Source organism: Anomalospiza imberbis, chromosome 5, assembly GCF_031753505.1.
Source record: "Anomalospiza imberbis isolate Cuckoo-Finch-1a 21T00152 chromosome 5, ASM3175350v1, whole genome shotgun sequence".
NCBI lineage: Eukaryota > Metazoa > Chordata > Aves > Passeriformes > Viduidae > Anomalospiza > Anomalospiza imberbis.
Genome location: NC_089685.1, coordinates 43930401 through 43955196, shown reverse-complemented (window position 1 = coordinate 43955196; position 24796 = coordinate 43930401). Strand labels below are relative to the sequence as shown.

The 24796-nt window shown below is 39.8% G+C and overlaps 1 protein-coding gene across 1 annotated transcript; it reads left to right on the top strand.

The window, feature by feature from the left end:
- The first annotated feature begins 11311 nt into the window (after nt 1-11311).
- On the top strand, nt 11312-23902 carry NDUFA12 (NADH:ubiquinone oxidoreductase subunit A12). Its single transcript, XM_068190397.1, has 4 exons — nt 11312-11469; nt 14696-14778; nt 15745-15832; nt 23630-23902. Exons 1-4 carry the CDS (start codon nt 11381-11383, stop codon nt 23808-23810), a joined length of 441 nt encoding a protein of 146 aa, XP_068046498.1. The 5' UTR covers nt 11312-11380; the 3' UTR covers nt 23811-23902.
- Nucleotides 23903-24796: the final 894 nt, after the last annotated feature.

Genomic DNA, 24796 nt, shown 5'->3' with positions numbered 1-24796 from the left:
GTTTTGTTTTCAGTGTTTTGCTGCTAGTTCTTTTTCGCACATCAAGTGGAAAATACATAATCAAACATCCTGAAAAGGCCAATTTCCATGTAGACAAGACCCAGCTTAGTTTTGGCTGTTGTTTTGAAGAGTGATTTGTTTCCTGCTGAATTAAACACTGGATATCATACACCAAATGCAGGGAAATAGAGGACCTTCACATTTAAAAATATTCTGATGTTAACATTGATGCAGCTGATCAAAAGAGAAGCAGCAAAGAGTCAGTAGTGACTGTTTTGCAGATGCAACAGAATATTGTAACAATAATGTGGTAGACATCAGCTGTTTTATACTATGAAAAATTAGCAGAGAAGTGTATACTGCAGGCATTCAAAGACAGCATACTCCTGCTTTTTCTGGTCTCAGAGCTTTTTCACACTACCCCTCCCTCTTTCATACTCAGTGCTCAGTGATGGAGGCATTCTAGATGCCTCTTAGCTTTTGTCCATGTCTTTATTTTTTGTTATGGCTAGCCCTTGGGAATGTAATTCTCTTTTCCAACCAGTACTGTATGTTTACTTTTCAAATTTGAGTTTGTCAAATCCAGTGTCCTTCCATATGGGAGCATAGCCTCTGCTGCTTTTCCTTTCCTCATTAGAAATGGGTCTAGATTACTCCATATATGTTGCCTGAATCATACTCCATAGCTCCATCTAAGGATGAGTTTAAATGCTCTTCTGTCTTGAAGATGTGACTCATGTGACAAGTAACCCTGATATGCACTTGCTTCTTGCTTCCTTTTGCAACAGGAAGTTATGCACCCCTGGCATGTTTATTTCCTCTTGCTTAAAATGAGAGAAGTATCCCAGTGAAAATGATGGTCTTCTTTAGACATTAGCACTTAGGATTTTCTGAATCTTGGATCAAGGCTGAGTTCTATTTTGTATGACCCCTTTCTTTCTCTGGCAAAACTGAGTGAGGAAGAACCTGACCCAATCAAGAAACACATGCCTGCACCAGAAATTGCTTAGCCAGAAGATGAGATTAAATGGAGGCCTTTGCCCACTCTGCAGAGGCAGTTCCAAGGCCACCCTAACACCAAGAGACTAGAAGATGAGGCTTGGGTGTAGTGCTTGCTACACTTGGATTCTAAAGTTCTTGAGTTCTGTAGTTTTTTTCTTGGCATCTGAGGATTGCTACCAGATAAAAATACCTGAGAACTGCTTCTGACACTGAATTTCTGTGTTCTTCTCAATTCCACTAACTGAGCTGCTTGGATCTTTCTCTACCCAAACTCCATAATCAGAGACTGTATCATAGAATCACAGAATCAGATGATGGTTGGGTTTGAAAGAGGCTTTAAAGATTATCTAGTTCCAGCCACCTCTATGGACAGGAACATCTTCCACTAAACCAGGTTGCTCAGAGCCTCACTCAACCTTGCATTGAATGCTTCCAGGAATGGGGCATTCATAGCTTCTCTGGACAACCTGTTCCAGTCCTCACTACCCTTACAGTAAAGAACTTCTTAATATCTAATCTAAGCCTGCTCTCTTTTAGTTTGAAGCCATTCCCCCTTGGCCTGTTACTACATGCTCTTTAATAAAAAGTCTCCATCTTTCTTGTAGGCTCTCTTCAGGTACTGGAAGGCTGCAGTTGGGTCACCCTAAGCCTTCTCTTCTCCAGGCTGAGCAATCTCAGTTGCTGAACAATCTCAGTTCTCTTAGTCTTTCTTCATGGAAGAGCCCCAACAGCTCCATGCCCTTTCTGTGCTGGGACCCCAGAGCTGCATGCAGCATTGCAGGTGGGGTCTCACAGGAGCAGAGCAGAGGGGCAGAATCCCCTCCCTCCTCTGCTGGCCACGCTGCTTTGGATACAGCCCAGGACACGTTTTCCTTTCTGGGCTGTGAGTGCCACTGCTGGGTCATGTCCAGCCTCTCATCCACCTGCAGCCCCAAGTCCATCTCAGCAGGGCTGCTCTCCATCTGTTCATTCCCCAGCCTGGATTGATACCAGAGGCTGCCCCAGGTGCAGCACCTTGCACTCAGTCTTATTAAACCTCATGAGATTTCATGAACCCATTTCTCGAGCCTGTCCAGGTCCTTCTGGATAGCATCCCATCCTTCAGGTGTGTCAAAGGCACCACTCAGCTTGGTGTCATCAGCAAATCTGCCGAGGGTGTGCTTGACCTATGTCATTAATGAAGATAATAAATAACACTGTCCTTGATATGGACTCCATGTGTCACTGATGTCCCTTGGGATTCTGAGCCACTGAACACTACCCCCTGGTTGCGACCATCCATCTTCTTTCTTACTCATCTAACATCAAATCTATGTCTCCAGTTCACAAAGAAGAATGTTGTGGAGGATCATACTACACAATTGGCCATTTTCAATCCCACAGATCAAAGCACTTAGTGCTGAGGACCCGTGATGGCATGCAACTATGTGTGTGGGCCTTTGCTGTGCCTTTTCCGTGTTGGAACTGGCCATGGCAGCTGAGCTGTTCTCATGTTATGCCTTTTGAAGGTTGTAGGGTTCAAGTTCTTTATCTGTGTTTCCTGGAGAGCTGTATGAAAATTACTATCCTGTGCTTCAGCAGGTGTGCATCTCATCAGCAGAGTTTATGGAAGTATGAGGGACTGTTGCTGCCAACCTGCTGTGCTTGTTCTCTCCCCATGGGTTAGAGGCCCATTTTTTATCTGTAGGACCAAGTTGCAAATGGGAGGTTGATCATTATCCAGTTCATGTCTCCTCAGAAATTCTGACCCTGCTTTCTAGTCTCTTGCTGTCCTAACCCACTTCTGGCCCTAGCAAGCATTGGAGATTTACAGTCCTCTTACATTAAAAGTTTAAAGGAAACTGACAGCATATTACTCCTGAATATATTGGAGGTAGTCTTCCAGGCATTCCACTACTCATGGAAGAGTTTTACTCTAATATTCTCCAGATTTATGACACCCAGGTAATAGATGGAAATAAAAACCTGCTTTCCTTTGTAATGAAGCACACTATGCAAATCTCTCTCATATCCTTGAATAAATTTTTCACTCCATAGCTTGAGCCTCAGGTGTAATATGAATTCTTTGTTTACAGTTGACGAAAAGGTTCAGCTGTTGCAGCTTCTCATGTGGTACTGTCCAGATCTGGAAACAGCTGAGAAAATATCAGTGTATCTACAGATGTAAACTGTTAGCAATTGAATCCCTCAGTTCAGCCATCTTTATTGCTTGAAGGGACCTTGAAGGATCTTTCATTCCAACCTTTCATGGGAACAGGACCCCAGAAGAGGCTATCTAGTACCCTGTCCAATCACATAGTGCAGTGATCGATTGCTCTCAGCATGAGAAATGTCTATTATATAAGATTGTCAAGGCTTCTTAAGGAGAGTGGCCTTGCACCAATGTCAATCACTTCCCTTAATATTCTCGGGTGGATTTCTTCTGAGCCCATGGATTTTTGTGGGTTGAGCCCTTGCAAGAGGCTGCAGACCAGCTGTTCACCTACTGGTGGGTTGACACATGCACTCTTGCAGATGCTTGAGCTTGTGCTCTGTGGTCCAGCTATGCTGGTAAAGATGGAAGTGAAGAAGATACTGAGAACCTTTGCCTTACCAGCAGGACTAGTGAGTAGCTGCCCTGCCTAGTTAGGCAATGGCTCTGTATCTTCCTTGTGCTTCCGCTTACTACTCACGTATCTGTAGAAACCTTTCTTGTTATTCTTGACATCTTTGACCAATTTTTCTTCTGTCTGAGCCTTAGCAATCCTGCCCACATTTCTGCATGCCCTAGCAAGGTTTTACAGTCGTTGATGGGTATTCAGCTGCCTTTCCATAGCTAGTATGTAGGGTGTTTTTTTTCTTTTATTTTTCTTTTTTTTTTTCTTTTTTTAAATTTCAATTGGAGCAGATGTCCTCAGAACCTGATTTTCTCTGGATTCCTGTCCTTGTTTCCTCTTTGTGCTCTAGTCTGTTTGAATGCAAGTTAACTTCAGTTACACATGGACTGCAACTACCAGAGACTGCTGGGTCAAGAATATGTGCTTAGGATGTGTTAACTCATAAGCACAGAAACCTTGGTCATGTTTCACATGAGGTTGTTTAAATTCAGGTGTTTGTATATTGTGAGGGACAAAAAAAACCCTGCAATTTAAGATGTTGGATACCTCTGACATTTGGACCTCTAGAGAGCCAAAGTGCATGCATACATACCACACGTAGCAAACAGTTCTGGCTACTGGTAAGTGACCTTTTTCCCCCCAAAGTTTTACAGTTTTATAATACATTTTCAAGAGTGATGTAAAGGTGTAGTGCAGCTGATCAATGCTGCCTGCCAAGTTTTGTCTTTATGATGATCTGTTTTGTCTTTATGATGATCTAAAAGATGCGTCCCATACAGGAGGTTGTTGTGTCAGTGTTACTCACTTTGCTCAGCAAGATCTTAATTAATTATTTCAAATTATTTCATTAATAATTCTTAAACTATAAATTCATCCTTTTGATAAGGAATGAGGCATAACAGAGTTTTCTCAGGAATGGGAGCTTTAAAACAGGTAAATACAGGAATCAACATGGTTTTTCCTTATTCATCCATATTAACAATTACAGTCCTTTAAGAACAATGCAACAGCTCGTGGAAAAACCAAACCATGAAGTTCTGGGTTTGTTGTTTCAGTTACTTTAAGATAACTGCTTCTAAGTTAAATGAAATATATCAAGTTACCTTCAACCGAGACACTTAGTGTTTCTTACAGTTTTTTTTTATGATTACATGATCTCACATTACCACCTGTGTTATTTATTGTCATTTATAGTGTTGTGAATGAATATTCCTTGGTACTGAATGAGAGACTGACTAACATTACTGGGTTCTGTCAGTACCACTGTCAGTATAATGACAAAAATGTGAATATTGAAGCTTAAGCCACCATGGATGTTAAACTATTTCATTATTTTTCTGATTTCTTTTCAACTTTAAATTACTTGTCAACTTTTTGATCTTTACAAGTCTTGAGAGTTTTCAGAGCCAGTCAGGATTTAACCAAATTGTGGAGTTTACCAACCAAAACCTCTTTGCCAATGAAAGGAGAAGTTTAGTTTCAACAGCTTTAAATTTTCAATGTTGAGAGCAAGAAAAATCATTTTAATATAAATCACATGAAAGGAAAAACAGTTTTATATGTTTTAGAATCTTATAATTTAAAGACGATAGTACTGTTACACAAATAACAAATATTTTTCATGAGACTGTATGTTGCACGTGTATGTGAGTTTAGGTTGCTAAAGTTTCTAGTGCAAATAATTGTTATATTTTAAACTTTTTTCAAGAGTTCCTTCATTGCAATACCTTCTGTAGTTACAAACCTATCTGTCCATACATTTATTCTTGTCGTGTGATCTTAAGGGTGAGTGAAAGTCAGTCTGTTGTTTTTGAAACTGGTCCTGTACATTTTTTTCAGCCTTCGTGGTTTGCTAGTACATCAGTTTCAGTGTAAGCAATACAGTATCACTGTTGTTGTCTTGCTGTTGTATAAAAAATATCACTTTAAATGTCTTGAAACCGGGCTAAATTAGAAAACTCTATTTTGGATGTATTTTTAAAAATAAATTGTAAGTTTCTATTGTAGAAAACAATTGCAATATCCTATTATTTGTTAGTGTTTTATACAGATTGTTGTATGGACCTGGAACACTGTATATGATTACAAATAGTTTGTGGATCTTTCACATTTTTATTATACAGTGGAGTATTCTTGGTTATATTCAGTCTCTGGGATTTGTGGTAGCTGCAGTATCTTGCTGTTTGATAATCTTTTTGCAATTAACCCTTTGTTTCCATGCTTACTACTTTCTGGCCTATGCATTTGACAATTAATAATTTATTGTAAAATTTAATTTACTAGTGTTTTGGTTTTTAAAATGCTGTATGGAAATATGTATTGTAATGAACCCTAGTCATGGATCTTCATGTCATATAATGCAATAATGGATACTTGGAAATTAGTATTTGATTCATGATGGATCAGTTTTAGGTTGAAAGTTACAGTATGGTTGAACAAAGTGTTTTTTCTTTTGAAAGAAACAGACTTCAGATGTTCAAGTAAACTTATCACAGTTTTAAAGACTACTGGATAAATAATGAATTTATTGATGTTTAAAATTGTGAAATCAGGACAAGTTTTGGTCTATTTCAGAACTGATTTCTCAATGATAATTTTAAAAGTGTAAGGTTTTTAGTTGTCGTCTTCTTTTATAAACGAGTGTGGCACTTGTGTGGATGTGCAGATAACCCAGAACATTATCACAAATGAGAAACCAATTACTATTCTTTTCATGTTTAAATTCTGAAATGTTTTTATCATGAAGTGAATTAACTGACACACTGCAGAGAAAATGTAAGGTGCGCTGGTAAAAGATAAAGTTTGGATAATGCAATGAGTTTACTAATTACAAGAGCTGGAAATTAGCATTTAGAGTCTCTTTCTCAAGAAATTTTACTCCAGGCTCTATCTTGCCTCTGTTTTGAAGACTTAACCTTTCTTGGTACTTAGAATCACAGAATGATTTGGGATGGAAGGAGTCTTAAATATCATGTAGATCCAACCCCTGCAATGGGCAGGGACACCTCCCACTAGACTAGATCGCTCAAAGCCCCATCCAACCTGGCCTTGAACACTTCCAGGGATGGGGCATCCACAACTTCTCTGGACAACCTGTTCCAGTGTCCACTACCCTTATGTAGAATTTCATAGAATCATAGAACTTAACGTTGGAAAAGACCTCTTGGATCATTGAGTCCAACTGTTTCATCCTTTTGTCCATTCTAAATCTGCCCTCTTGCAGTTTCAAAGCACTGCCCCTTGTCCTATCACTACAGGCCCTAATGTCTTTCTCCATCTCTCTTGTAGGCCTCCATTAATTATTAAAAGGTCACTAGAAGCTCTCCTCAGAGCCTTCTCTAGGCTGAACAACCCCAACTCTCTGTCTGTCTTCATAGGAGAGGGGCTTAAGCCCTCTGACAATTTTTGTGGCCCTCTTCTGGATCCACCGACTTCCTGTTCCCAGTCAGTCTGCTAATGAACTACTCTTTCCTCTGCTAGTAACTTTCCACAGCCTTTTGGCCACCTTTGTGGCATTTGACATTTTCTATCAACAAACATCCGTAGCACCTAGTCTTGCCTTACCTCCTAATACCTCTGAGAACATTTCTATTTAATCATAGAATCCGTCTATGACGAGCTGCTTTGTTTTTCTTCCCATGTGTACCAAGTCTTGTGTTAATACATGCTGTGGATAGCCTTACCCTTGCCCTGATGCACAATGGCTAACAGAGAATACAGTTTTCTCTTAGGTGAATCTTTATGAGAAGAAGGCAGGGTTGTGCATTTGGCTTGGATGTAAGAACCAATTGTGCCCTCAGAGGCACTGTGTTGCAGGTGCAAGTCATTTGGACTGCTAGAGCATCACCATCTTAAAGTATCAACATCTGGATGCTTAACTTTTTTGTGGCTGTTGATACTGGTTGAATGAATGCATTTCCTGATTATTTTTTTAAAAAACTGGATCTTGTAGTAATGCTTGCCCAAATATATTTTCAAGTTAACTCTGCTTGGATTAAGTGGAAGTGGTGGGGTGCTGATAAGGAGACAGGAATATTTGTGTTCTGTGTGAAATGGTACGGGAAAAGGGATAGCACAGAAGTAATGTATGGGAATGCTTTTAACTAAACTGTGGTGGATTTGCCTGTGACAACAGAGAAACCAGATGGAACTGCTCCACTCTGGGTTCTTCTGAGCTAATACAGTACATTTCACTCAGCAGAACTATCTGCTGGACATCCAGAGAACCAAACTGCCGTGCTCTGAACCTCCTGGCAATACCAGCTCCCCAGACAAGAAAGTTGGTTGGCAAGAGACATGTGAGCAGCCAACCCAGTGGCTTTGGTCCTTTGCAGATCTGCAGTCCAGTCCCTTCCAAGAAGCTGTTCATGAGGTGTCTGAGCTCCTTTATGATTACTTCAGTTCTGCATTCTAGGGTTTTACCAGGGAGCAAACTGAACAGCTATGTAGTTTGGTTAATGAAGGCTATCTGAGGAACAGCTCCAAAAGGCATTTTTCTTTCACTCTGTAACCAGGAGAATTTTGCCATTGGAAAATCAAAGATTAAGGTAGAGTTACTGCTGGAGAAATAACCCAGACACTTCCCACAAAGTGGCAGGTGTTTTCTAAAAGTGCCAGTAAATTTATTATTCTAGGGGTTTTGAGAGCTAAACGGTTCTCACAGTTTACATACTAAAACGTTTTTGAAAATGATAAAGTATGTTCTTTTTTGGTAACATTTCACTTAGTTCCAGGCTATGAAGTTATCTTCTAATTTTTTCAATGAATAGAACCCAAGTGACAAAAACTTCTTTCACTGTGTTTTTGGGAAATATATATGGATGATAAGACTAAAAAAAAGTTTTAGTGAAAGCATTAGAGATTTCACTGTTTAGATTAAAGTGAGAGACACTATGGTTAGAGACTGGATTAGATTATTACTGGACACTGAATTGTGGAGATTTGTGTTGTGGATTGGACTTTGCTTCTGGAATTTTGCAGTTTTAGAAGGATGGGGCAGGAATAAGAGCATTGTATGCTCTTATTTGTTAGTCTTTCTTATGTTGGATTTTTTTTTCTTAATTAAAAATTTCTTAATTAAATTTCTAATTTCTTAAATTAAGAAATTTAATTTTAAAAGGATTTCCATTTTTTGTTGTAAATGTATGTTCCACAGTTGTGAACCACTGCAGAGTAAATTTACATGACTTCCCATACTAAGAACAGAGGAAATGGCAGTAGAATAGGCAAATGTAATAAAAAGAGTTCTTCTAAGGTAAAATGTAAACACTAAATTGTTCTGCAGATCAGTTGATTTTGCGCTTTCTGAGAATATATGAACTTCGGTTTTTCAAGATCAATTGTACCACTGAATAAAGCTCTTTAAAACTAAACTATGTAGGATTCAGTGAGGTGGCTGTGTGCTAACAAAATGAAGGGAAGTTACATGTCATCCTTTGAGTCATTCAGGAAACAGATTTGTTTCTTTTCAAAAAATATGTTGTTTGTTATGCTCTATTAGGAAAGAAGCCAGTTATTTGTGTTCAGATTTGAGAAGGGGTTTTTTAGTCTTGAAAAAGAGTTATGGCACTAATTCTTTGACATGTACTTGAACTAGAGGAGAAAAACAAGGCAGCATTAAATATATTTAGCAAGAGTTTTTGAGGCAGTGAGGTTCAGTGTGCTAGTTTTGGGGTAAAAAAAGAAACATCTAATGAGAGTCTTAAGTTTAAAAACCCTGAGAATTAAATATTTCATATGGGTGCATGAGTTTGACAAGAACTTTGAGTGACAAGACAGCATTTCAGTGCTGTCTCCCGAAGATGTCCCAGTAAATCCTTAGGAAGACATACTTGCATTTGCATTTTACTGTATTTAACTGTGACATTTGCACCGAGTTCAAGGAGAATTTTTGAACATAGTAGTCAGAGTCTCTTTTTCATGCACAGTGACACATTAACAGAAGCAGTTTGAGTAGATGTGATGGGACTTCAGCAGTTATGAGGTAATTAAATCCTCAATGGAGATGGCACTTGACTAAAGTAATGGAGAAAACAGTAAAAAAAAAGTTTTAAATGCAATTCAAAGAACATGCTGTAAAATGATCCTGCTACTAAGATTGTATTCCCCACAAAATCTTCTGTAGCAACAAAGTCACATTAAGAAGCTGATCCATTCTTCCAGCTTTGTGTCACAATGCCTTATCTTTCACAGCGGACACTTTCTCATATAAAGAACCATGGTGCCACATGGATCAGTGAAGTGATCCAGATAATTTTAACTCTTGGGGGGGAAAACCCACAACAAATAACTATACTATTTCACTGCCAGCAGAGAAAATGCTCATGGAATTATATTTGCGGTTGGTGAAAATTATCTCATTCACATTAATCAGGAAGAGGCTTAGAAACTGGCATAAGCATTGAACCTATACAATGTTTCCAAAGTTGGCTTCCTAATTTAACCTATACTTTTTTCATATTTTACATTCCATCATCAGTAGTTTTTGTCAAAATAATGGTTATTGTGGATGAAGTTAAAGGCAGTGAATTCTGACTGTAAATGTTCCTCCCTGTTTTTATGCCTGCTAATGTACACTTATCTGACCAAATTTTAATACATTTAATAAATTTTCTAAGACTTTGGTCTGTGAAAATACAAAAAACCTGCCACAAGTATACTGAAGCCTAAGACTTGTCGCAAAAGAGATGCTGTCATTCGAGCGCAGAGGACAGAACCAGCAGGGCCTATGTTTTGTGTTTGAAAACAAAACCACTTGTGTTAAAACTAAAAAGTTTTGAGTGGAAACTCAGACCACTAGATTTACATTGAAATGGATATATTTCCACACTGTGAACTTGGCTGACACAGGCTTTTCTCAGTCTCATTCTCCTTTCAATTTTAGCACTACCTACTTAATTTTTCACTGCAAATCCTCTGCTCTGTCCCTTCCCAAAACCCCAGTTCTGATAGTAACAGTGTCTAGCAGCTTGGCCTTTCCATGTTTGACAGCTGGTCTCAGCCAGCACTGGTTGCAGCACTGATGTGTTTACCAGGTGCTTTTCCAAGTCCTGCCTCCTCTAACAAAGTACAATGGATCTATTTTTGCCTGCCCTGTGTAGCAGTGGCCTTGTGAAGGTCAAGGTGCAGTTTCTGCACCTTGCCTGCTCAGCCTTGTAGCAACAGTAGTAAAGTCCTGCCAACATCCACAGCAGGGCAATCAAAGGTCTTTCCTCGGGCTGGTGCAGAACCAGAAGGCACTGAGACAAGATGGAGAAGTGGAGTGGACACATGGATGAGACAAAGGTTTCATGGATGAGAAAAGGCATTATTCCTTGATGGCCTGCCAGGGTTGGGAAAAGCCAGGAGAGACAAGACTGTTAAGCTCTCCTCTGGCCATCACCCGCAGTCTGCACAGGGTGAGATGTCACCAGCCCTGCCCCCTGATCCAGGGGACTCCTCACTGCCAAGTCTTGGTAACTTTTCTCACCACCACGTCCTGTGACCTGTGTGAAATAAGGGACTGTCAGTAGACAATTATAAATTGATTATATATTGTCTATTATAAAGAGGCTTCTCTCCCTATCCTGAAGTTCTTGGTATCTTGTTGACCTTCACGTGTAAGCAGTAGGCAATTGTTATACGAATCCAGACTGTACAGACTGGGAGCCAAATCGCAGTGTCCTTCGCCGGCCGTACGAAAGGCCCGCAAGCCGATCTCGCTGCTGGTTCCGTTTCCGCCGCTGTCACGAAGGGCGCCCGGGCGGGAGGCGGGGCGGCGTTAGGCGGCGGCCCGCCCCAAGATGGCGGAGTACGTGCAGGTGCTGAAGCGGGCGCTGAAGCACATCGGCGGCCACGGCGGAGCCCGCGGCGCCATCCTGCAGCTGCTCAGGTAACGCGGCAGCGGCGCGGGCGGCGGGGCCTCCCCGCTGCGCCACCGCCGCCCCGCGGGGTCACCTTGAGGCGGCCGGGCGGGCGCGGGCGCGCTGCCCCGCGCGAAGCGGTGCCGGCGGGGCTGCGGCTGAGGGGCGCTGCCTCCGGCGGGCGGTGCGCGGGGCCGGGCCGGCCTCGGGAGGAGCCCGCTCCGCCCCGCTCGCTCCGCCGTGCGCTCCGCCAAGGGCGGCGTGTCCCGGTCGGCAGTGGGTGCTGTGCTTGAAGCGGTCCCCGGGCAGGGCCCGCGGCTGTTTTCTCTTCTTGAGGCACCTTGTAGGGCTCATGCATGCTGAGCTGTCGGTGTTGCCCGGGCCGGTTGTCCTGGTGTCCAGCCCCAGTCCGTAGTCCTGTTGCCACAGCCGTGTCTCTCCTGTAGCTACACTCAGTGCTTCTGTGTACCACCGTGCTCTTTGCTCTGGGTAACCTCAGGCTGGCAGTGGCTTTCTTGAACAGTACAAGTCTGATATCCGTGTATTGCTGAAATCCCGTGGTGTAAAGCAAGAGAATTGCTTAATCTGCTTTACTTGCTCTCTTTCTTCTAATTCGCTTCAAACTGCAGATCACATCTGCTCTTTGGCAGTGGATTGTCACCGCTGACTTATGTTCGGCTTTGGATGCCCTCCAGACGCAGTGGCATTTAGTGCAAAATAAGTTACAGCCTTTGTTTCCATTCGTGTCTGAGTACTTTATTCCCCAACTACAGAATCTTGCACTTGTCCACATTAAACTTGCTCCTGTTTTTTTTTTTTCCCTCACTCACATCTCCTCTCTTTCTTGTGACAAGTATTTTGAATTGTGAACATCAAGTTTACAAAGGTACTCTTTTTTTCATTCAGATCCTTGATGAAAGGTAGGGTGGAAGTCTAAATAGTGTGTGATCCAACTTCAGCAGTGTCAGTAACCTCTGTTATCGTTATAGTTAGTCCTGGAAAAGTATTAGGACGTATCCAGTAAATGTTTTAGGCCCGATCACATGCTAAAAAGCCTTTTTTAAATCAATATTGGGAAGTTAGGAATATGGGATAGGAGTGATTTGCAAATATAAAATATCCTGCTATATATTAAGGGCTTTCTTATCTTAGAAAAAACAAGCCAAGCTTTCTGAGCCTTCTTGAAGGCTTTCCTCCTGCCCATACACATCATAATGGCCTTTTTTCTGTTATTTCTTGTGGCTTAAATTGATCTGTTTTGAGGAGTTAAACATCACCTTTTACACAGGTGCTGGTCAGGCCTCATGAGTATTTTCATATAGTGGCTTTAGTCCCTGTTGAGCAGTAAGATAAATGCATGGTTTTCCTGGCTAGTGCTTTACTGCTATTACAATTACTGTTTTTTGTCACACACCTAACCCCCTCCCTCTCCCAGCTTTTTTCCTCCACTTTGTTTTCCTTCTCAGGCTGTAGCTATTACTCTGACATTTCTCAAGAAGTGAAGCTGGGGAAATGAAAGTGTGGAAGAGTTTGAGTGTTAGGTGTCATCAGAGTGGTTCCTTCCTAAGCACAGCTTAATAAATGTCTCCTCAGAGATCTTTTGTGAGTCTGAGATCGAAGGCTGTGTTGACACCTTTCTACAACAAAGAAAAAGAGGGCAGGCAAGACTTTTTTCCTTCAGAAGACTGAAGTTAGGTGTGCTAGGTGGGGAGGCACAGCCAATCCTCATAACCACACCAACCACAAACAGCTGCTGCCTCCTGCTCACCTTTCAAGCCATTAAATCATCCTTCCCAGCTCAAGGAATAGGTGTTTAAAGGAAGAGTTATCAAGGTGTTCTTTCTTGCAACAGTTGATTTTAAGAAGTAATCACTGGTAACTGGAAAAAAATTATTCACCCAAGTCAGGAGACTCTTTCTCTGAATTTCCCTGATTTTCTCTATATGTTTTCCACTGAAGCAGCTGCAGAAGATTTATATGCTATGAAGTCAAATTACTAAGAGCCTTTCTGGCTGGAAACATTCTCCTTACTTAAAATTCGGTGAAATCGGTTGGAAAATATTCTCAGGAAGCCATAAATACCTCTTAGTGTCCGATATTGGTATTCAGGGCATGAAGTCAGGACAAGGGCATAAGAACACTGCAAGAAAGGGAGGGGGAAAAGGAAGGGAGATGCAGTGGAATGGCTCTTCTTTTTCTAAAGCTGGGAACTCAGGCTTCTGTAGTTGAGCCAGAGATCTTTGAATGTGTCAGAGAATTTCTCTGCCTGCCACCACAGAGGCTTAAAACAAATACTTGCTGGAATGATTGTCACTTTCATGCACCCTAGGAGAAAAGACAACAAAAAAAACTTCATCTGAGCACATTCCTCCTCTCACTTGGGATTGAGTTGAGACTGTGCATAGTACTACAAACAGCTAAAGCCTTTGAGAGGAAACTTTTCCCTATCTAATGCTGCCTGAGACAAATGTCAGTAAAAAGAAAAGCAAAATTGCAAATATAGAGGGAAAAGAGCACTTTGATTAATTTTAAGGTTTTATGACTAGAATGTAAATCATAGGCTCAGTTTAATGATTGATTTCTACAATAATGTAAAATATGTTCTATATAAAGAGTTGAAACTCGTATATACCTTATCTGGGTCAGTGTAAGTCTCACAGAGTTGTGGGGTGAATGCTTGGGTCTTTCACAATTACACAAAAGCAAGAAAGTACCAATTAAAGTTTCGGGCTTAGCATGTATTTCCTTGGCAAGCAGCTGCAATGGCTTAAAATATTATTACTATTCCTCTCTTAGAGGTTACTGCCCACACAGACATAAGAGGTGTCTTGTGCTGCTTCAGTGCTGACCACTTGGGCAATTCAGGCTGAAATAGCAGCTGCTAATAGTTGAGAAGGATGGTAACATTTCCTACAAAGTGGATTAACATGTGCCTCTGGGACTCCCACAGTATTTAAGGTTTTGTCGGTGTTAAATTGTTACATTGTAGAGTTGCTTTATCTTCTGTTGTAACGAGCTGTTAAATAAAGTGAGAGTCCCTGAAAGCCTTTTTGTATGGCTTTTATCATCCTGTCAGTGGGGTGCACATTAGTTGCAGGAGTTGGTGATTGTTTTGCAATTCATAAGCTTGAATAGCTTTTTTAAAAAATAGCTTTGCATAAATATATACAGATTTTTACTAACCCTGAAGAAATCTCTGTCACAATTTCAGCCTGAGAGGACACCAACTGAAACTGTTGTTTTGATAATTCACAGGGTCAATGATTTGAAGACTGGTAATCTGATAGGAATTGACAAATATGGAAACAAATACTATGAAGACAAAAGAAACTTCTTTGGTACGTGTGCTAATGTGAACACCTCCCAGCCAACTGTGCAGCTCCCACATAGCTTGTGTGCTTTCTGCTAGTGAAATGCAACTTGTTGCCTGCCTGACTTCCCTGCACTTGTCTTGAGCGAGTCTTAGACTTACAGAAATGCTTTGACAACTTATGTTTCTCTGTTGCATCCCTCAATTCATGTGCAAACACAGTCAATCTGAAACAATGAATATGGGATAAATATAAGCCCGTAGGTCTCTGTGTAGGTAAAGCTATATGATAATGTGATTGAGAGTTGAATTTGGTCCGTGACCTAAAGGCTGGTAGTTTAACAGTTTGGGAAAGAAGGAGAACTACATTTAAAACTGCCTCACAGCTTTACTCACTTATATGATCGCTTCAGGGCAAAGAGCACAGGTTGGCTTAAACTTACTATTACCTTAAGTAATGGGATTTTAAATCAAGCTTCTAGAGTACTTTAAAAGACAGCACCTACAGCAACACAGGTGACACATAAGCAATTGGCACACTGGTCAGGTCAAGCTAACTGTAGATTAACTTGGACTGTAACCAGGGAAAGCACTTGCTGGTTAATATTGCTTGGTAGTTTTGTGTAGCTGAAATTTAGTTTAGTCTTAAGTTATCAGTGGTAATGTCCTTTGGGAAAAGACTCCTCATAACGGAGGAAAATAACCCCAAACCTGTTTCTCTGCCTGAAAATTTTATAAGTTCCTATGTCCCAGTATTTATACAATAGCCAATATTTCCTACCTTGTGAGAGTGTTATATTCTCTCATCTAAAACTACAGTAACAGTGGAAATACAGAAGACTTGGAAAACAGAAGCTGTGCTGGTTTAAAAATAAGTGCCCATTATGGTAGATACTGTCACTCAAAATGTTTTTCCTTGGTTTTCCTGAATTCTCTCCTTTATAAGAAAATAATTTTTTTGAGCTAATATGATATTTCTTTTTGTTTACTTAAGGTCGGCACAGATGGGTTGTATATACTGATGAAATGAATGGCAAAAATACTTTTTGGGAAGTTGATGGAAGCATGGTGCCCCCTGAATGGTAAAATATTTAGCTTAATAATGTGGATGGATACCAATTGTGTAATTGCTTTATATTTTCATATCTTACAAAGCAGAAGATTAAAGAAAAGTTTTCATGGTCATAGCTGTCTTGTCTATGACCAGAAGATTTCACACTTGTCATTCCTGATGTTGAACTGCCTTCATGTTTATTGCTTGCTGTCCTGGCAGAGGCACTCACTCCTTTTTGGCTTAAGAAAAGCATTTTGCCAGCCAGATTGAGCAGGTCAAAACAGTCTTCTAATTTTCTTCATTACTTGTAATTCCCTGTTAATGGTTTGGCAAAGCCTTGGGCCACAAGAAGTAAAATATTTGTTATTTTCATCGTAAGCAAGAACCTAAGGAACATATGGCAATGGTGGAACAACATTCCTTAACCCAGAGCCACTAACAGCATAATTGTTTCAATTTATATACACTGATGTGGTAGTAAACATTAAAGTGCCAGGATGCTCCATATGTTGACTGCTATTTGACTATAATTTTTATTGATGTTTTGTTTTCTATTCAAGCATTTCAGTAATAATTCTGTACAGCCTTGAGTTCCAGAAGGTCTCTGGTCACAGGTGTTGACTCTTTTTTTGTTTTCCTGGAAAAGTCACATCATGTAAAGTAACAATGTATACTAGTAAAAACAATCTCTATGTAATTCTTAAGGAACAGGAATCAGCCACAAAGCAGCAAAAGGTGGCATCAGGAGAGAAGCGTTTGGGTAGACTGAGCAAACACTAGTTTTTATTATTCCTGGGATGTTCTGTGCCAAGGCTGGGATTGATTATAAAATCTCCTAAACTGTGGCTCTCGCTGGAACATTTGAGAATATGGGTAGACTCTCTAGGTGGTCAATTTTGTTTCAAGCTCTCCCAGCCTTATATTATGTTTAATGTAGTTAATGCTTTTTTCTGTCTTATTTGGTAAGAACTGAATTGCATTGTTTTTGGAAGTGACATTAAAATCTCCAACACCAGGATGTTTGTGCCTTGCTCTCTGCATAACTGTGGTTTGGTTCTGGTTGTTATGCACCATTAGACTGTGCTAGGTTTTAAGATTTTCTTTATTTTGAGGCACAGGTTTTGTTTCCCACAGGTTTTGGGTTTTATTTTGCTTTTTTTTTTTTCCCTTTCCTTATGTTTATGAGGTATTTGTTGCCTCTTTACAGACCTCAGTCAAGGGTTTCTTCCTGACAGTCAAAGTGATGTTTAAAGGTTTAAGTGGCTTGTTTACTTCACAGAAATTAATGAGGTAGAAAACCGTATTTTCCTATCAATGTGGAAAAAATTCCTTTAAAAGAAGCAGTAAAGATTTCATTATTTTTAGGACTGGTGAGTGTAATGAGGCACAAAAGGGTAAACAGTCTTGTGTTCTAAGGTATTTTTGTCAGAAAACCTAGTTGTGCAATACCAGTCAGGTTTGTGGATTTGAGGTTGTTTTGGGGGAGGGGGCATAAGGAGGGGGATGGTGTTTCTTGCTGATAAATTTGTATGTCCTATGATAACATATGTTTATTCTTATGTAGGAATACTAGCTTTGTGACACATCTAAATCACTGATGTGTACTTCCATACAGCTTAAAGACATCTTTAAAAATAGAAATATTTTGACTGGAAATAAATGCTGTCTTTAAAGACTTTTTTAAAAATTTAATCTGGTGTTATTCTGCCTTAAGTTTTTAACATAGCATAGACTTCTGAATTGAGACTGGCAATATTTTGTACAAGCTGCTGTCAGTGTAACACTAGAGTTGTGCAACAGGTAATGAGTGGTTATTTTGGACCTAGAAATTTGTCTACTAATAAAGAAAGTAATTAATCCATAGTATAATAGTAAAGTACCACTGTTAGAGGTGGGTGTGATCTGAATGCTTCTTCTAAACACTGATGTTTGATGTTTTTACTCTGGAATTCAGTTAATTTAGTTCAGCTCAGTGAAGTTCTGTGGGTATGCTGTTGTATCCTCTTCTTGCAGTAAGTTCTGTGCCTTCAGAACTTAGAATTCACACTGTAGGATGTGAATGAGTGTTCAAGTACAAACAAGTGAAGCTCATGTATGATGAACTGGAAAAAAGCATTTTGGTATGTTGAAAAGTTCTGGAAACAACTGGAAGAAAATGCTAACCTTTACCTTCTCTCAGATACTAGAGAAAAAGAAAAAGCAGCAAGAAAACCACCTTATATGTAATAACATCTTGTAATACCATTTTAGGAGCTATTGAGTATTTTCAGTATTCTGAAATAATTGATGTAATGTCTTTTGACAACGGATGTACTGAAATTGTACAGTCTAAAGGAAATCAGAGTGTTGTTTTGACATATGTCTACTCTCCAGGGAATCAAGACTGTTGCTTTTAAAAAATGTTTCCATACTAGAATATGTAGACTTGTGGTTTATTCTTATTTAGTTGTTATTTCACTTCTTTTTTACTCTGGGTTTTCTTTTTTGTTTGTTTGTTTTTGTTGTTGTTGTTGTTTTTGTTGTTGTTTTCTCTAAAATCCAGATGTTGGTACCTACTTTGTTGGAGACATGTTAATTAGATTTTAAAAAAAAATCTTTAATACTTGCCTTGGGAATGATGAATATTAATCTCCTTGTAATGCTTTACAAGATATTTTGCACATTTTTTTTTCCTTACACAAATTAATCTTTTTCACTTTAAGACAGTGAGAGAAACCAAATACTTATTTTGTCTCTTGCTAGTCAGTGTTGTTTGCAGGAACTCAGTGCTTCCATTTTTGAACACACTGATCGGGTGTGCTCTGTGAACGTATAAACAATAGAAGTTAAATCCGTTTATAGCAATGCCTGTGGGGACTCTGTTTAGTGTTTTCATGGACGTCTTCATTGCAGCATCACTAATCCTTGGCCTGTGTTTAAGCTGTTTGTTTATTGTATTTCTGGTGTAATGTACTTTGGTTTGCATTTTGGCCAAATACTTTGAACAAACAAATTGACAACTGGTGTAAGTATACACTAGTTAAAAATAAATTGCTGTTTCATTATGATCCTGTGGGGAAAGAACAGTTGTAATTTGAGAATAGTTTTTCATTTTGTAGGGACACTTCATTTTGCCAGGACTGTCCTGTGTATTTGTGGTGTCTGTCCTGTACTTTGAGGTTTATTTGCTTATGATGCAAATCTGACATCTTTGGAAGAAGCTCCAGGAGTGGTTAATTGTATAGCCACGTACTGCAAATTTACCTTCAGTTTAATAGTCTGCATCCTCTTTAGTTGATCTGACAGGGAGGAATGTAGCACTGCAGACTTAAAGTGCCAGCACACTAGAAAATGTAAGAAAATGTGCAATTCTCCTGTAAAAATTCTGCTTTTCAAGTTTGCCTTCAAGGAAAACAAAACAGAAAGATTGAACAGAAAAAGAAGGGGATTGGAAAAATTTCCATCCTTCTAGTAGCTTCACAATAAATTTGTGAGGTTTTATAACTCGATTAAATCCTGATTTGGTGTTTTCAGGTAAATTGGATGCCATCTCGTTGCTGTGGTGTAGTAACTTGCATGAGAAATTAAAGTTATCTCCCATGGTAAACAAATAAACACACTTGTTATCCCTTCTTCCTTCTCTGCCCTATGACCTGAACCCACATCTTAATTTATCTTGTCTCATTGCAGCATGGTTAACGTGTGGCAAAAAATGGATGTTAACAAGTTGGCAAACATGGTGAGCTGGTGCAGGCTGTGCCTGAACCTTGCAGATGCACATATGGTAGTGGATGCCGAGTTTGTGTAGCCTCAGTTCTTGTTTGACAGCTTGTACATCATATAATTGGCTCCAGTCCCTTGTAGCTTCAGTTTGAAATCTACTTGCTTTTAAATATTTGTTAAAACTTTGGGAAAAAAATTCTACATAGTCTTGAGAGCTTTTGAAGATACTTTGAGTTGTGTTTTATCCATTTATGCAAGAAAAAGTGCAAAGGCTTTGCTGGCCTCAGTCTGCTTCCTAGTGACTGTACACCGATTCAGGAAGCTGCTTCAGCCTCTTCAGAGCTGCTTGCATCCTCTTGATTTTTCTGTGCTCTGTGCAAGTGGTCTACTTCTTTGTAGGTTTTCAGTCATTAATTGCTCTTGAATCCTTTTTTTTTTCCGCCATGGATTTATAGGCAGAGTTTGTATAGAAATTTGGTCATCTGCAGGATGTCATATCTCTTTATTCATGCTGTTCAATCTAGTGCATGAAAACCTTTTCTTGAGCATCTGAGGGTAGAGTCCGAGATTTCAGAGCTTCAAATTATTCTTTGAGGCAAGTGTCAAAAGGAAAGTCTTCCCAAACTAAAGTTTTCAAGATTTTAAGTGGAAAGTGGGAGCTTTTGTTTGAGAGAGCAGACTCTGCGGACCAAAATGCTTTTGTAAGTCACATGTTGTGCTTCTAAGAGGAATCTTTTATGACCAGGTTAAGCCCTGGAACTCCTAAATATAAGGATAATTCATAGTGGATTGATTGTCTAAACAAACTTCTGAAATCTCTTCATGTTTTTCAATACCTGTGACTCTACTGGCATGTCTTGTCAGTGAGCAATTTTATTTTTACTTTCCAGTGAGAAAATGTGATTCAAGGGTTGGTTTTGCTGATCTGTTTTAATTTGAGCCTGGTTTCATGTTGATGTATAGAAATCCAGAAAATCTTAAACCTAAAGATACTAATTACTCAAAAATGCTGTATTTTAAATGATTTTATTGATTTAGTCTTTAGAAGCTGCAAAGCAATAGTTTAAATGACAGCTAAAGCTACTCTGTTAAATGCTATTGTGAAACTTTTCTGATGTTTCAAGGAATGAATGCGTGACAAGTACACTTGTAATGACAGAAGTGCCAGACATCACACAGGCTTGGGATATAGCTGATTTTAGCTCAGCATTAATACAGTTCTAGTGCTGTGCTTGCTCCAGACTGTCTTTCAAGGCCTTTGTAACAGGATTTCTGTCTGACAAGCTTTTGTCTGTCCTGGTGGTGTGTGTGGCTCCGGGGGAGCATGAGGATGGTGAGGTGTGATGACAGGTGCCTAAATAGGGATTTGTGTGCAGGATCCTTATCCACTGTTACCAGAATCATCACTAAGTTGTCAATGTCATTGTTTAACCCCCAGCCAGGCACCAAGCCCCAGGCAGCCACTTGTTCACTCCCCCTCCAGTGGGACTGGGGAGAGAATCGGAAGGGAAAAGGCTAGAAAACTCACAGGTTGAGATAAGCACAGTTCAATAGGAAAAGCAGAAGTTGCACACAGGCAAAGCAAAACAAGAATTCATTCACTGCTTCCCATGGGCAGGCAGGTGTTCTGACATCTCCAGGAGAGCGGGGGTCCCTCATGCATAATGGTGACTTGGGAAGATAAATATCATCAATCCAAACATCCCCTTCTACCTCCTTCTTCCCCCTACTTTACATACTGAGCATGATGCCATGTGGTACAGAATATTCCTTTGGACAGTTAGGGTCACCTGTCCTGGCTGTGTCTCCTCCCAGCGTCCCATACACCCCTAGTTTCCCTGACAGCATGGCAGTACAAAAAGCAGAAAAGGCCTTGGCTCTGTGTAAGCCTGCTCAGCAATAACAAAAACATCTCTGTGTTATCAGCCCTGTGTTCAGCACAAATCCAAAACACAGCCCCATACTAGCCACCATGAGGAAAATTAACTCTACCCCAGCCCAAAGCAGCACAATCGTATAAGAGTTAAATTAACTTTATTAATACCCCTTGCACGTTGCAATACGAGCCTTAATTTTTATTTTTTAAAAGAAAATTAACTCTACCCTGGCCGAAGCCAGCATATGTTACAGTAAGCAGTTTTGAAAAGCTGGGGCTCCTCTGGAGTGATACTGCAAAGCATTTTGAAATGCAGTCCTTGAGTCAGTACAAGCAGAATGGACTATTCTTTTGCCCTCTCATGCCACAAACTCTGTTTCTGTGTTAGCAATGGAGAGCTTGTTGGTTGTGAGCGCAGGATCCCTCCTCTGTCAAGTTAGCTTTTTTGCAGTGTTTCTGCCAACCTTGATGCAGGCTGTCATAAGACACGTGATTCCTGAGGTGATGTAAAGCACAGTAGTACACAGAATTAATCTGACAGCTGTGAATTGGGCAAGAGAGTTCACCCAAGGTGAGAGCTTTGTGTGGTGTGGCCAGGGCATTTCAGAGGCTAGTTTAAAACACCGAGGTTAAAATTGAGCAAGATCTGGTCCCGTATCGTCAGACCACATCATGATTAGTAGTGCTATGGGCCCACCTTTTCCCTGACAGAAATTGTTAGCCATTTATCTTGGTTTTTTTTTAGTGAAAGCAGTGCAAAATGTACACTTTGAATGAGACCAGATTTACAAAGGAGAGCGGAGAGAGGAAGAGCATTATACACATGTGTATAACTTCCAAACTCCAGAGTGGATCATTTTTCCCACAGGAAGTTGTTCTTTGCCTCTAAACACAGTTTTTTCTTCTTAACGATCTTATTTAAACAATCTTCTGGTTCCATCTTATTTTATTTTCAAGCCAGTTTCCTGGCAGCCCTTAGTCCTACAATGTGTGGCTATAGTTAGGGGGTTTTGTTTGGCTTTTACTTCTAGAAAAAGAACTTTAGGCTGACACTTTTTTTAAAGTGAAATTTTTGTACTAAAGTTATAGCCAAAGTTGTGATTTTTTTTTTTTAATACATGTCAAGAAGCAATTTGAAAAGATTACCAACTTTCTGTAGAGTTCTTTGGATTTAGAATATACCTGTCAGTCTATTTTTCACCACATTTATCATGGTTTTGTTTTGCTGTATAAATGAAGTGTGCTGGATTTATTGCTAAGGGCTGAAGATGCAATTTGTAGGTTTTCTAATAGAACTAGAAAAGAGGACTTCATATTTTTAGGTCAAGTCTTTGCAAAAGCTGATTAGCAGAAATCTCCTTAATTCTACCTCAGTAAAAAAATACATAAGCTCGCAAAAAATGTCATAACCTCACTTTTGTTGTAACTACACACAGTATGAAGTACATGTAAACTGACAGATAATTAAAATGTAATTCGTATTTGAAAGTTGCTTCAGGCACTGAAATAGGAAAGGGATGAAATCAATTCAGTTGGTCCCTGCCGCAGTGTTTCAGTAAATTGTTAGGGAAAATGCTTTGCTTGATCATTACTGTTGCTTGCACAGAGAAAGATTGACATTTAGTTCATAGGTAAAGGCTAATCACTGGAATCACTTGGTAATTACCCTATTACTGATTGGTATTAATCATTGTGTTGTGCAGGCAGTAAATATTTACGTGCTTGTTTTAGGTGTACTTACATCGTTAATCTGTATCCCAAGTGGCAGCATCATGTATGCTTTGAAAATGGCATTGAAATTGTTGTGCAGGGTAGTCTTCTGGCAATTAAAAACAAAACAAATCACCATAACCTAATGAAGAAAAAGCCCAGGCAACAAAACCAAACATCGTGATTTTGTCATTTGTAGTGCCTGCCTTAACCTGGCTGCCTGGTGAAGGCTGTACAAACAAGTGACAAGATACTCTGCCCAAATACTGAGCGTACAAAGGACCAGGAAATTTGAACTTAGGCATTCTTTCAGTTGCTTGGAGCCAAAACTGTTACGTATCAGTTATGCTTGTGAAACTAATTAAAATCAATATCCTGTAGTCTCATTCAGAGTCACACGGGATTAAAATTATTTTTTTCCCTTCTCGGAATAAATACTAAGTGTCTCTTCAGAGGAGGACCCTTGGGAGTCAGGAGGTAGGCTTGGTAGACATCCTGTGATGTTCCTTAATAACAATATGTCTTTTTCCTCTTAAGGCATCGCTGGCTCCACTCAATGACGGATGACCCTCCAACTACTCATCCACCAGTTGCTCGTAAATTTATCTGGGAGAACCATAAATTCAATGTGAGTGGCACTCCTGAGCAGTATGTGCCTTACTCTACTACTCGCAAGAAGATACACGAGTGGATCCCACCTAAAACAGCTAGCAAATAACAACAGCAACAACATGACTTGTCTCAGCTTGGGCTTTCAGTGTAAATTGTATTTTCACTGGTTTTGTTCGGAATAAAAGCCTCCTATAGTAACTGTAGTTTAGTTTATTGAATTGGGGGCAGGGAAACAAGTGAGAAAATTTTGGAAATAGGGCAGAATACATGACAAGTCTTAATCTCATCAATATATTGTGCTTTTTCTCATATTGTCAGTGTCCTGTCTTCACATAAGTAGCTCTCAAACTCTTTTTTATCATGATAACCATTCCTGTGATACTTACTCATATTTGTGTCATTCAGCAGAATACAAATACGCATTTGAATTACAGATTTCTCATTTTTAACATCATCCTTTTACTGTCTCTGCATGGCAGATAATGCACTCTTCACGTACTGTTTTGGGAAGCCGTCTCTTTAAATTTTTACAAGACAAGTTAGAATAGTTTGACCGGTCAGGATTATAGTTTTCATTCATAAAGTTCTTAAGTATATGCATCAGTATGTAAAACGCATTGCTGTGTTCCAGTATGGGATGAAACATAATATAAAACTTGTAAGGCTACATGAATCAAAGGACATCTCACCCATAAGGGAACTCAACCATAAGAAGAGGGTCCTCTGTCACAAAAATCTCTCTTGCTGTCTGGGTGCATTACAAGATGTTCTCATAAGTGTTTGAGATGGACTGTTTGCTCTCTTGTGTCAAGACTTTTAAAGGTCTTTGGAAGTTCAATATTGTGCACCTTTTTAGGAGGTAGAGAAGTAAAATGTGCCAGAACCCAGTCTCAGAAATGTGAAGCTGGCAAGTTCACGTTTGAAAGACAGTTGGTTGGGGCTGTGGCTTTTTTTGTATCTTGCTAATGGTTGACTTTTATTCCAGTCTACTTATGTGTTTTAGCAAAGCTTGCCCTCTCCACAGGGCTTCCTGTACCTGATGCTCTACTCTGTGGATAACTGATGGGCAGTGTGTCCACCCAGCCTCTCATT